The sequence below is a fragment of the Lycorma delicatula genome, chromosome 1 (genome assembly GCF_047948215.1).
Source record: "Lycorma delicatula isolate Av1 chromosome 1, ASM4794821v1, whole genome shotgun sequence".
NCBI lineage: Eukaryota > Metazoa > Arthropoda > Insecta > Hemiptera > Fulgoridae > Lycorma > Lycorma delicatula.
Window position 1 is genome coordinate 267,900,661 of NC_134455.1, and position 14,767 is coordinate 267,915,427.

At 32.3% G+C, this 14,767-nt stretch overlaps 1 protein-coding gene across 3 annotated transcripts in view; it reads left to right on the forward strand.

Annotated features, from left to right (window-relative positions):
• The window catches only part of dsd (attractin-like protein dsd), a 216,022-nt gene that overhangs the window by 114,987 nt on the left and 86,268 nt on the right, over window positions 1-14,767 (forward strand). For all 3 annotated transcript variants that reach the window (XM_075376983.1, XM_075376990.1, XM_075376991.1), the window contains exons 10-11: window positions 6,262-6,558; window positions 13,823-13,996. In XM_075376983.1, the coding sequence (XP_075233098.1) occupies window positions 6,262-6,558; window positions 13,823-13,996 (471 nt within the window). The remainder of the gene's footprint in view (window positions 1-6,261; window positions 6,559-13,822; window positions 13,997-14,767) is intronic.

The window sequence follows — 14,767 nt, forward strand, 5'->3', positions numbered from 1 at the left end:
TCGAAATTCTGAAAAACTTCCAACCTATAAAATGTCTTTCCTTATTTGTAAATAGGGTAGAAGGTAATTTTATTAAATTGTACACATTTGGTTAATTGGGGAAATATTCTATGCTAAAACTGTTTGACAGTCTATTTGCTATATAAATTAGATGAGTAATACAAATCGCTGGATTGGATATTATGGAGAGGAGGAATATTGTGACTGCCCAGGAGGCATTTCAGTTTGGTTTGTTAATGATGAAGTCCCTTTGTAGAAGATGGAGTTTTTGTACACTTGCAGAAAAAAAGAGCATCTTCTGCCAACTGAACCCCAAAAAAGTGAGCCCAATCAGATGTCACACAAGGAACCAGTGGAGCAGTTAACTTGGTTCCTATACTACTCATCCAAGTGTAAAGAAATAAGGATAAAAAAAGGGCTGGGAAGGGAGAAAGGTTGATCAGTTCATGGAGTTCACTCATCCAGTACATATTCCAATGATTAGTTTCTATCCTTGTCATGTAGCCTACCCTTTTCCACTGTATCAGGTGAAACTCATTTTGGGGTTTTTTCATTTTCCCCAAAAGTCTGTTTCTAATCTTCCAACTTCGCTTTATTCTGGTAATACTCCTCATCGATAAAAAAGATTAATATAAGAAAAAAAGGATCAGGAAAAACAATTACCATGACTGTGACCCATACAAAATTGCTCGTTAAATGCAGGTCACTAACAATCTAGCCTTCAATTCATTTGAGTAATTCCCATAAAATATCTTTGTCAATATGCTCTATTTATTACACCTCTAATTAATTTTATGGTTCACTTCCTTTATTGTCCAATCTTTGAACAACAAAATCTGACCCTGATATTCAGTATTATCAGCATACTCATTGTTGTCTAAAATTGTGATATGAACTATTAAGGAGTCAATACTTTAGTTTTGTCTGTATTTAATAAAAGACGTGCATATTCACTAACCTGTACCAATTCATTCAATCTCTCTTGCATCTTACCCAAACTTAGCTTAATAACCATTAAATCATTAACAAAACATAGGTTTGTTAGTTGATAACTGTTAAACTTCAGCCTTTGTTTTCCTGTTTCAACTTATTAAAAATACTGTTTAAACAACAGTTAAAAATAATTTGGAAAAGCAGGCATCCCTGTTTTATTTATCTTTGAACCTTTCATCCTTCTACCTTTTCTTTCAAGTTCCTCTTACACCATTATTCTCATTTAGGCACTTTATTTCATCCATATATCCCATCCCATAAAAAGGATGTGTGGGTTTGTTTGTTTTTTATATGTGCTCATGTTTTTATTTTAACTGCTATTGGCGCAGAGCAGACAAATGGCATTGCTCTGGGTGGCTGCACGCAGCGCACGAATGATTCATTCATTCAAACAATTTATACTTTATGGAAGGCTTTATGGAAATCAACCACTCTTAAATAAAGAGGTATGTTACATTTAAAATTATTCTCCATAATCTGTTTGGCACTTTGGAAAATCCAGTGGTAGAATAACTGGTCTCTATCTTGCTTGCTCTGTCAAATGACCCTGACAAATTCTGCTTATTATTGCTGTTTTTTCATATACAAGTAAATACTTTGTGTGATCCTGAGGATAAAGTTATTAGCCTATAGTTCTTAATGTCTAACCTAGATAGCTTTTTAAACAAAACAATAATTTTACTACTTTTTTATTCAGTAAGTTCAATTCTCTCAATCATTATTTTTATTGAAAAGTATTTTTAAAAATTTAATAGTCATTTTTAAAGGCTGATAACGTCTTTATCATTTCCTGTGGCTCCCTCTTTTCAGATTTTTTATTACACTCTATTTCTTTCTCTAAAATAGTCAGCCTTTGATAAAATAATCATTTCCCTGCTATTCTGTGTCAGTACTTCCATTTCGATCTTCCTAATTCTTTCTTTATATTCATTCATAGTGTTCTGCCATTAGAGCAAGTCCTGTCACAGCTGTTGCACTCCACCTTCTTCTATCCTTTGCTAACCTCTTTGTTTCCACATATTTTTCCTTTTCCATAATCCTATCCATCATTTAAAATCTCTTCCTTTTCTTTCATTCACCAAGCCTCCTACCGCATCCACTAATAAACACCTTCTCAAACAATATCCTACCAGTTTCTTTTCCTATATTCAATCACATTTAGCATTTCCTGTTCCATCCGATTCTCCTTAATACTTAATTTGTTACATGGTCTTACCATCTGACATTCATCATTCTGTGCCACACTCGCATCTCAAAAGCCTCAATTCATTTTTTGTCTGCATTTCTCATCGTCCTTGTTTCAGCTCCTTAGAGCATCAGGCTCTAAATAAAACATTTCATTAATCTCTTTCTTAGTGCTAAGTTTAATTTTCCACACAGCAATCTTCTCTTCTTATTAAATGCCTGCTTCTTGATATTCTTGTTTTAATTTCTACTGTGAAAGTCAGGTCATCAGTTATAAAGTTTCCTAAGAAATTTCTTCACCTGCTCTAAAACTTCATTTCCTATCTTAATCTCAATCATCTCCTCTTTTCCACCTAATACCATACATTTTGTCTTTTTGTTTATCCTCATACCTTGACTTTCACAAGCTTCATTTAAGCCATCAAGCATTTCGTTTAGTTTATTTGGATTCTATACCAGTTCCGCCATATCAGAAAAATGTATACATTCTGTTTTTCTTCCTCCAGTCTTTATTCCTCTTTTCTCAGTCAGGCAGCATTTAATTATTTCTTCCTGATATATACTAAACTCTAGATGAAATGCAGCATCCCTGCCTCACTCCCCTTCCAATCCCTGTTCTTCCTGTCATTTCATTTCCTACCCTCACTTTTATTCTCTGGTTATATTGTAGCTCTTTTATTAGGTGCTTCTCTTTCCACTCAATTCCCTTCTTTTCCAGAATTAGCAGTAATTTATCCCAATTAAATGCCTTTTCTAGGTTGACAGATATAAAATACTCTTTCTACCTCCTTTCCATGTATCTCTCACCTGTTACTCTTAGCAGCCCTATTGCATCCTGTATTCCAACAGCTCTTCTAAATCCATACTGTTCTTCCTCAGTACTGCCATCCAGTTTATTGTATGTCCTCTTGTATAGATGTTTATAGAAACTAGTGTCATCTTTTGAAATGTCTAACATATCTGTTAATATTTCCTTACTGTTTTTAACTTCAAAATTTGTTTTTTTTTTGAGTCAAAGATCTTTTTTTAATCTTTTTAGTAGATCTTGTGGAATTTTTAATTTCCTTTGTTACATTTTCCTCATACACTTTTATATGGATTTTGATCCTCCTCACCTACTTCCTGATCACAACTGTGTTCCTCTGTTCTATATGTAATTCTATTGAATCTTTCCCTTTTCTCAATAACTTCTCTAGTGTTTACTGGTATAGTGTACTGACTAATACTTACTGATAGTATTAACTTACTTAGTGTCTACTGATAGTGACACATTATTTACTTCTCTTGCTTCCTCATTGCATTAATCTTGATAGCCCCTTGTTTACTATGCAATGCAGTGATTAAAATATCCGTGTACATTTCATTCACACTACTTAGTTCTCCAACATTTTTATTCACCACTTCTGCTTGCATGTATTTTATAGACATTTTAATAATTTTATCTTGATCTATATACTTTCCATTGACAATGAATCTCTTTCTGTCATCAACACTAATCAGAATCAAAACAAATCTTCAGTACCTAAGTATTTTTCATCATGTTATTTCTTTTCTTAATTATAGTTTATTTCAATTGTAGTTCCCAGCAGTGATTTTGAACTTCATTTATGTACTATACTTTTCTGAAAAGTGAATTCACTATCTTTAAACACTATCTTGTATTGTGTTGAGAACACAATACAAGAGCTATTCCGTTTCTTTCTCTTACTTAATTCTGACCAGTAGCGATTTCTTCTCCTAAACAAAATACTTCTGTAACCATTTGTATATGAAAATTTTATACTTTATATTATTTGTAGAATATACTTTGAAATTCTTTTCATTTCTTCATGAAACACTCTGTATAGGAATAAAGCATGTTGTATGGTAATCATAATGCTATAAATCAGAGCAGTAATTTTGTCTGTAAACTAAACATTTCATAAAATTGCAGTAAACAAATTTAGGAAGTTATTTGATTTATAGAAAAACATTTTTTTAGTAACATCATTGTCAACATAATAAAAACAAACAATATTGCAAAACAATATTGAACTTTATTGCAAAAAAGGTTGATATTTTATAATTTCCTTCATCTATCTTAGTCTTCATATTTTATTGACCATAAAAAAACTCAGACATATGAATTATATGAATAGATTAATCAAATAGTGTAATGATGCCTCCAAGCTTATCAGACAAATAACTTAGCCATAACCAATTGTATTGATGATTCATATTGTGCATTCATACTTAAGCTAATAGAAAATGCATGAAATCCACTGTTTGCTTCTGTTTTACATCATGTAATTTTTTGTTAATATGAGGAATGTGTACAAGTCAATGCAAAAATAAAGGGGACACAATTTTTCAGGAACTATCTTTATTTCTCAACATAATATCCTTTCAAGTCTACAATTAGTCCAACAATATGCATGTTTTTCCATCCAATCCAATATTATGATTCAAATTCTCAAAATAGGCAAATGTTTTGGCAATAACTTCATCATTTTATGTTAATCTCTTTCCAACAAGCTAGTATTTCATATTTGGAAACAGGTGCTTAGTCAGGCAAGTAGGAGTGATGCAGAAAAATTTCATAGTGTAATTAGAATATATTTGCTATTGCAGTTAACAAAAGGTTAGCTGGTGGTCTTATTGATAAAGGAACCTTTTTTTTTATTAAATATGATATTTTTTTCCTAAATTCCTCATTTAGATGATCCAGCGAAGATGCCTAACGTGCCCAGTTGACATTTTACACTTCTTAAAAAAGTCAGATTATGCCATGAGCAGCCCAAAAGATGGCAGACATTACCTTTCCTGCTGATGGGACAGCTTTCACCTTCTTTGGAACAAGTTCCTCAGTTGTAACCCAATTTTTTGACTGTTCCTTGGTTTCAGGTTGGTTGTGATGTATTTAAAGTTTCACCTGGTAAGAAAAGACACAAAAAATTCTCCTGATTATATTGAAAGAGTCCCTCCCTGTTTGTGGTAAGAAATGTTTACCCGTTTATGGTTTTGTGAGCAGCTGTAGAACCCATGTTGCAGACAGTTTTTACATAGTTGGTTTTAAAATCATATAAAATATGAAGCAGCCATTCATTTGATATGCCTACTGTCTTAGCAATCTCGTATATTTTCATTTTTCTGCCCTCCATCATATAGCTTGGATTTTTTCGCTATTCTCTGTAGTTGTAACTTGAACAGGCATCTGGAGCATTCAGTGCAGTTTGTGCTCATATGACCACTCTAAAAATAACCAAAGCACTTGTAAACTGTTGTAGTAAATTGCACTCACTATAATATTTATTCATCTTGGCTTTAGTTTCCTTTGAAGTTTTCCTTTAAAAAAATAATGATTGATTACCTCAACAAATTCTCCTTTCATTCATAGTTTTAAAAAATCACAATACTTTATCAATTTGAAACGACTGTTGACAACAGAAAATTATGACTTAATTTCACTTAAATTTGGTGATGTTCTTAGTAGTAGTGTAGGAATGAATCTAAGAATGAACTCAACAGTGTACTATGAGTGCCATCTCTTGATTTTGCAAACACCCCTAATGGAAATCACAGAGGATTTTTTGGGTGACCATAGTAGTTGTTTGATTTGAACATTTTTTCTTTCTAGTATAAAAATAAATACTATGATGAATATTGTCATTAACAAAATTATATTAATTGTGTAAAGTCTTATCAGACTTTATGAGTAGTTACTTACCGATAAGAGTAGTAATTTAGTACTCTAGTTTGAAGTCGATCTAGAGATGAGACAATGTTATAATTAAATTGGTTATTTTAGATATTATTGGTTAATTAGAGTTTTTCAAGGGAACTAATTAATTAAACATAAATTTTGTTTTGGTATCTAATTCCATATTTAATTTTTTTTAGGATTGTAATACTTAGATACTCAACTATAACTGAATTACTTTATAACAAATTTAATGTAATTAATTCTGTGTAAGATGGCAGTTTTTAACTTTTTAAATTCATTAAAATAAAGTCATTATTTGTATTTTGTTGTTTTTTCTTTAATTTTAGTTCATTAAATAAAGTGTATGTTATTTAATCCTTTTCTCTTTTTTTTCTTTGTAGGACACTGCTTACATCTGCTCCAAGTGCAAGGTTTCTACATACTGCTACATTGTTAAATGGCTTAATGTTAGTCTTTGGTGGGAATACTCATAATGATACTGCTACATCTCATGGTGCCAAATGCTATTCGCGTGACTTTCTGGCCTATGATATCACTTGTGACTCATGGACCACATTATCTGTTCCTAATTCACTTCGGGCTGATCTTGCTCGTTTCGGTCATTCTGCTGTCACATTTGAAAATTCTCTCTATATATATGGTGGCTTTGATGGGCAGATGTTGAATGATATGTTAAGGTATTATTGCACTTCATCTTAATTTTTTAAGTTGTTTAACTTGCCATCTAATGCAGTATAGGTTTCTTTCAGATAATGTTAATCTTTAATAATCCAATTGTATATCAAACCAATGTTACAGCAGTAAATGGAGAATAAAATTGTTTTTTTATTCTCAATTTACTGTAAGGTAAATTGGGGAATAAATTAAATAATAATAAGAGAGAGTAATATAAGAGATGGTCCAGGTTGTTATTGCAGTCCATTAAAATATTGTATATGTTGTAAGATTTTATTTACTCTTCAATTTTCTTTGCAATATTTGTAAGTAATATGAAAAAAAACAAATATGGTTTTAATACAGTTAGTGAATCTGTCCTTTTATCACTTAATTTTCGTTACTTTTGTAACAATGGTGTTGTACACTATTTACACAGGTGTGCATTTATTACACTTAAAGAATACTACAAATTTAATGGTATTAAATTAAAATGATGATTACACAGATATATGAACTTTCAGTAGAGTTACTTATATATTTAAAAAAATTTAATCCTTTGTTTTTTTTCTAGTGATGTTATCCTCTTTTTCTGTTTTTAAGGGCAGCAGCATCAGCATAATTTTTTCTTCATAAACTGTTGTCTTGCTGTACTGACCTGCCTAGAAGATAATGTACTTATTGCAGTTACCTTCAGATTCTTCATCATCATATACTTCATCCTTTGCTTTTTCAGATTTATCATCACATACTTCATCCTTTGCTTTTTCAGATTTTTTATTAGAAATGATTTCAAAACTGTGGTCAGTAGCATTAAATCTGAACCATTCTTGTTTGTTTTTTATTATTAACATTTTCTCCGTGGCAAATTTTCTATTTCTATTCTTGGTAGCTAAAGTACAAAATAATACAAACAAATATAATACTAGTAACAAAATAATACTAGTACTAGTTAGTGATTATGAATTTTCCCAGTGAATCAGTAATCACTTATAATTTATTATTATTATTATTAATAATTAGTGACAGTAACCTAACCAAGCAGATTTTGAACTTAGCTGTGAATTTACAGCAAGTAATTTTACTTATGTACAAGATGTGTTTTTAAAGAAGGTCCTTTTTGAAATAAAAACAAAACTGAAAAATATGAACAAACTTTATTACTTATGCATAAAAACTACATGTATTGTTTTTCTGTTCATTTTCAACATAGCTGTCTTCAACTTAAGCATTTTACTAGCTTCCTCATTTCCCTGTTCAAAAGTTTCTACCACCAGAGACTTAAATCACACAGTAATACTATTTTTCCATTTGTTGTCATTGTCAAACCTTTGTGATGCAAGCCAATGTTTAAGATGAAGAAGAAGAAAATAATTAATAATCATTGTGAGGTAAGTTAGGTTACAGGCTGGATGATTGAAGATTAATTTTACAACAAAAGTTTTCCACTTGTCTCACTGTCTGATTTGCTGTGAGTGACCTGGCATTGTCATACAGGAACAAAATTCCACAGCATCCCATGTCATTTGTTTTTATAGCTCTTCTAAAAATTTTTTATGTTTTACAATACGTATTGGCTTCACACTAATTCCATAATCACAAAATCCAACAATTCTTTACCTGTTTATTGTTCGAACTTCTTTGGTCTAGGAGATGGTAAGTGCTGCCATTGCATTGACTGCTTCTTTGTCTTGATGTTCAAATAAGAAATACAGGTTTCTTCATTAATAGTGTGATCAAACAATTCTACTTCATTTTTATAATGCTGCAAAAAAATTCATGCGCTGCAGCAAGACATTTTGCGTGTGCACACAAGCGCGTGCGTGTGCAAGTTTTAGAATTTTTTATGGCCCATTTTTTTTCAAAGATAGGAAACATTAAAAGCAATTCTGACATACTAATGCACTGGTATTTTTTACATTTTTTTGTCAGGTTTTTCAATAAAGTCATCTACTATCACTGATGGCTGGCCACTATTTTCATCATCATCATCAGTATTCATTCACCCTTTGTAAAATGAATGGCTCTGCTGTCTTACTTTAGTGTGTCTCATAATATTCAGCCTGTAAAGTCACAGATTTGCCAGCAAATTTCAGCCATAGAATTTTTTTTTGTCATCAAATATCTGATTACCCCTTGTAATTCACACTTGGCAGGATCATGAATTGTAACACTTATTATAAATGGATGAAAATAAACTTTTAAAAATAAAATGACTAAACTATTGTTGCTATAAGAGCTGACTATTGATTAAAATAACTGATCTATGAAGCTGCCATCTATTTTTATTGCATATATAAGCAGTAAATTCAAAACAGATCATACTTTAAAAGTATGCTTCGTATATACTTTGTAATTCTTTTCATTGTGAATAATATTCCTCACTTCATCATCTCGGTCCAGGTTATAATTGATCCACCTCAATTGTTATGTTTCAATCTTTAGACTTTAGTTTGCCATTATCTTATTGCAAAGTTTGAAACAGAATTGTTAAGTCAGTTAGGCCTTTTTTTCTTTCCAGCTTGAATAAATTTCATCTGCTTGGTTCAAACATGTTTCGATAACAGATTATTTTATTTACTTTCATTGAGTCAGACTTTTTTTACTGGATTTGTGAATAAGCAGTTCATTTCAAAGACTAACATCTCGGTTAACAAACACTTACAAAGATCTTTGGTTTCATTGGCATTGTACGGTTGTTCCAGTAGAAATTTTCTGAGTGAAAAAATTGTTCAAACTCCAGTTTCAGCAGCAGTTTCACACTCTTAGCTGTTCATCATGCATTTGCTCTTATCACTTCATTTTATGCATTACAAATCCCTTAATTTTGATTTTATTAGCCAGTCGGATGATGCATTAATATTACTTAAGTCTTGTTTTTTAATAAACTTTGTCTGTTTATTGTACATATGATGATATACTTAGTTATCACGTACTTGTTCTTAATTAAATCATTCTAAAGTTTTTAAACTTCTTTGTTCAATAATTTCATCATCCGTTATAACTAATAGCAAAGTTAATGCAGTGATAAAGAAATATTTTTAATAGAAGCATAAATTGATAAAGTATGAATTGATAAATGAGAAAAATATGATTTAATGTATAAAAATTTTAGCTAGAAAATGGTTGTTGTAATTTTCTCATGCATAATTGAAACCTAAATCAAAGATGTTACTGTATTTAGTTATGAACAATCTTAACAAAAATATAGTGCCATTTAATACAGTGATTTGTTACCTTCATCTAGTGAATCATATATATGACAGCAAGATTCAGAAATGAAAAAAATGTTGTGTGTTTCCCGAAAGTTCATGCAAATTTATTAACCAAGCGTGCACCAAATTGGTACATATGGAACCACTACTGCAGAGTAGAGCCACAGTTTCTGATCTAAGTTGAATTGTTAAAATAGCAGCAACTGGCTGGCAGAAAGAAGAAATGAGAGAAACATAATTTGTAAATGTAGATAATGGTCCACTTTTAACTGAGAAGGAGGCTGGAAATTGACCAAAATGGGAGAAGATTAGTGATCAAAGTCCAGTGTACAAGAGTTACTGGGCATAGTGAAATTCATAGTGAAGGATGGAGTTCTTCACCAAGAATGAAAAACAGTGTATTCTACTATTTGTTCTCCCAAAAAATGAAGTGAAAGAGGTTCTGGAAGAAATTCATGGCAAAGTGTTGGAAGATCACTTAGGCTTTAATAAAATGTTAGACAAGGTGCAGCAACACTACTATTAGCTTCATTTATGAGACGACGTTGAGAATTGGGACGAGCTGTGTGACACATGGACGACTAGTCAAAGACTCAGACTGTGGAGCGAAGGCCACATGCAACAGTACAACGTGGGAGCACCATTCGAGTGCATCACCATCAATATTGCTGGACCTTTCCCTGTTACCGATGTGAAAAAATAACTTTGGTAGCCATGGATTACTTCACTAAATGGCTAGAAGTTTATGCTTTACCCATCCAAGAAATATCATCGGTAGCAGACCACACAGGTGAATGAATTCAGCCATTTTGGGATACCAAGAGAAATATATGGCAATCAAGGGTGGAACTTTGAATCTCATATTTTGCCAGAGGTCTTCAAACATTTTGAAGTATGAAAAACAAGAACTACATCACTTCATCCACAATCAGATGGCATGGTAGAATGCTAGATCAAAACTATAGAGGATCATCTAAGAAATGTTGTCTCAGTTAATCAGGGCAATTGGGACAAGAAACTACCTCTCTTTCTAATGGCTTACAGAGCAGCTGTGAAACCACCAGCATTACACCCACCAAGATGATTTTTGGAAGGGGGTTGAGGTTACCATGTGATTTACTTTTCGTTTCATTGCCTGGGAATACAATTCATTACCTTCAATACAATACACAGCAGAGTTTGGCTATACTACCATCCATGGAAGATAATCTGAAGATGTCTGAAACTTCAAACCAATTTGGATGGTCCTTATACTGTATTGAATAGAATTAACGATGTCTACAAAATTTAGCACAGTTCAAGAAAAAACAAAATTGGTTCATCTTTATCGCCTAGCACCTTATCAGGGAGCTGTTCAGGATGAACAGCTTTAAGGATGGAGCAGTGTAACAGGACCAGTATAACAAACCAGGGTAATGGATTTATTAACAATTAAGAAGAAAGAAAGAGAAAATAATAATGAAAAGAAGAATTTAGATCGAGCTAAAAGGGATTCTTTTCTCAGACTAACAGATTTGTTTAAACAATCTCTTCTTTGTAATACAGATAATAACACCTTCAAAAGCTGGTAACCCTTCTGGTTACCAGACCAGAATAAGAATTTGTAGAAAAACAAAGGATGCAGGTGATGAAAGTTATTACAATTAAAGGGATGAGGCGGGCTACTGATTCTGCAGGCCGGACTGTATAAATACTGCCTGGGACTAATGGAGAACAATCAGTAGTTTGGTGTAGTCATGATAACAGAGAAGGCTCACAAGCTCGATTTGAACGTGGTTGCAGTAATGGCAATATCAGTGAGCATGTAGTAACAAATGAATAGTGCATCATGAGTAATCCAATGTGGACACTGTGTGAATGCATGAAGTTGTTCAGTGAGTTATCGGGGAAACAGTAATGAGAGTGACAGTGTTCTACTCATTCAGAAAGTGTAGGGTAGTTCTTTTGTAAACAGTATAAATAATAATATTTGTAAAAATTGAATTTTATGAACATGTAGACTTTCTAGTGTTATCTTGTTGTTAATGCAATATTGATTCTAGCAGTCATTATAATGTTTTTAGTAAATGGGACTGTATTCTGCTTTTAACTGTCATTAAACAAATCTTGTCCTTTTTTTTTTAAATTACTGTTTTGTGTGTTATATATATACAGGGTGATTCAAAGAAACGGGAAATTAAAAAAATTAAATAATGTTAATGAAAAATGTTTTTTAGAAAATGAATTTAATTTCATGTAATTGTACAAATGTTGCCATTTTAGGATACATACATTTTAGTTTATTTTTTAAAGATGACATCTTGGAGGTGACCTCCTCTTCTACGTAAACACTCACAAAGTCTCTTCGTTAAATTGTTCATGGTTTGACGTAACATCTCAACTGGAATTTCCGCAATTGCTTTTCGGATCTTTGCCTTCAGTTCTTCTGTTGTAGCAGGTCTACTGTGGAACACTTTGCTTTTAAGGTGACCCCACAAAAAGTAATCGCAAGCTGAGAGATCAGGTGATCTGGGAGGCCATCTGATGTCACCATTTTGTGAAATGACACGTTGTCCAAACAATCTGCGTACAGCTGCCATCGATATTCGTGCAGTATGTGATGTTGCTCCGTCTTGTTGAAACCAGACTGTGCTAAGAATTAGTGGAAATCTCTTTTGTTGTTCCACAACAAAGGTTTCAAGCATAGCTATGTAACGAGCCGACGTCACTGTAATCACAAGACTGTTGTCATCCTCAAAAAATAAGGGCCTATAACACCGTAAGATGACATAGCACACCACACGGTCACTTTCTGGCTGTGCAACGGACGCTGGTGTAGCTGCGTATGATTTTCTTGTGCCCAGTATTTGAAATTTTGCTTGTTAACAAATCCATTGAGGTGGAAATGCGCTTCGTCTGACATCCACAGTTCATGAACAAACTCTTTGTTATCATTTATCTTCTGAAGCATTACATTACAGAATTGTGCTCTCACAACTGCATCATTCGGTTTCAGTTCCTGGACGATCTGCAACTTGTATGGATGGTATTGCAAGTCCTTCGCTAACATTCTTTGAACACTTGAACTATGCAATAGATGCTTTGACGACTATGTAAAGATGCTGAGAGACGACGGATTGACCAATGTGACAGCGTGTGACAGCATCTTGTAAAGCTTGAACATTCTGTGGTGTACGGACGGTTTCCTCACGGCCTGGAGGTTTCTTTTTCATTGCCGAACCAGTTTCCTCAAAATTAGATATCCATGTTTTAATTGCATGTGCTGATGAAACACGGTCGTGCCGTCCCAGATTAAAATGACGGCGAAATTCTCTACGCGCTCCCTCCACACTGTCATTGTTTTTGTAAAACGCTTTGATAGCAAATGCACGTTGCGCACCACTCCAAGGATCCATGACAACTAAATGGTAGGTTAGGTTAGAGAGGCTGGCGCCACTTATCAAGTGATATCAATCGCCCACGGCTACCAACACAACTTCCAAAATTTCCCGTTTCTTAGAATCGCCCTGTACATATTGTCATTATTATTATTTTATTATCATTGTTATTATTACTATTATTATTTATTTTGTTTATATGACTTAAGGTAATAAATTTTTACATTTGATAGTTTCTCAATATCCTGGTTGAATTGCGAACACATGACAATAGTATTTTTAAAGTTATGATTTGATTATTGACTGTCACTAAGATTTATTCTATTAAACCTTATGTAATTTTTAAGAACTTATATTTGTTATAACATAAACTTAACTCGGTTTCCCTTAGTATATTTAATAAGTTTTTTTAAGTGACTTTTATAAAGTAGTATAGTTGTAAATTTTGATTATTTTGTTAGCAAATTTCTAATTATTGGATTATTTGTAATGTATATAATTTATGTTACATTGTGTGTAGATTCTGAGTATTTTTTAAATTTTACTGAATAAATTTACTGTTTTTTTGTCTTTTTTATGAAGTGCATGCGTGCCTGTATGCATACGCATATTCTACTGTGGGTTAATATATATGTTTATATATTTAACCCACAGTAGAATATGGATACTGTTATGTTTATTTCTTCTTTTTACAGATATGTGCCTGGTTCCTGTAGCAGTTTACCGAGTCAATCAGCATGCTTAAATAAGAAGCCCGGTTGGAAATGTGCTTGGGATAAAAGGGATAACAAGTGTATTCCATTAACATCTCTTCCACCTGACCGACAGCAACATCCATCTGATATTGACCAGGAAAATGATCATATAGTGTCAGTATTGATGATAGTAATTGCAATTATTACTTTTTTTTATAGATTTCTTTCTAGGTTTAAATTTTTTTTACCAGTGATGATTAATGGTTATTAGTATGTTTGATTGAGGTCGAGAAGGTATAAGACCATTTTTAGTTTTATAGTTGCTTTTCTTAGACCATAGTTGTTCAATGGTCATTTCTAAACCTTACAGTCTTGAGTTATTTGGAAGGGGGGAATTTAACTGTAATTATCAAATAATACTGGTGATACAAGCATTCAAATACAGTTAAAAAATGATTATAATTTTACTTGGATTTAAAATTGGGCTATGTAGTGTGGGCATGTGGCTATGCTGGCTTAAGAGATAGTTTAAATTTCATATCAGTGCTTGAGTTTTAGACAAAATTAATTTCTGTTATAGTTTGTGTTAGTATGGATATTATATTTAAACAATATGGATAATTGTTTATTTAAAACTTTAAGAGTTTTTAACTGAAAATTTAAAACAAGTGAAGTTAGTGCTTTGTATTTAAATAATTGTTATTATAAGTACAAGGTCTATTCAAAAGGTATCTGACCATATTTTTTCTCAAAAAGTACAGAGTGAACAACATAAAACTGAACCTGTAACATAACCAATGCAGAATTGGTAGGTTATGTTGGAATGAAATTTTATGAATGATCGGATAAATTAAATAAGAAAAACATAAAACGTAATTTAAATGTTGAATTTATTTACTTTTACTTTACAAAAAATGTTCAAAATGACCACCCTGGGCATTGATC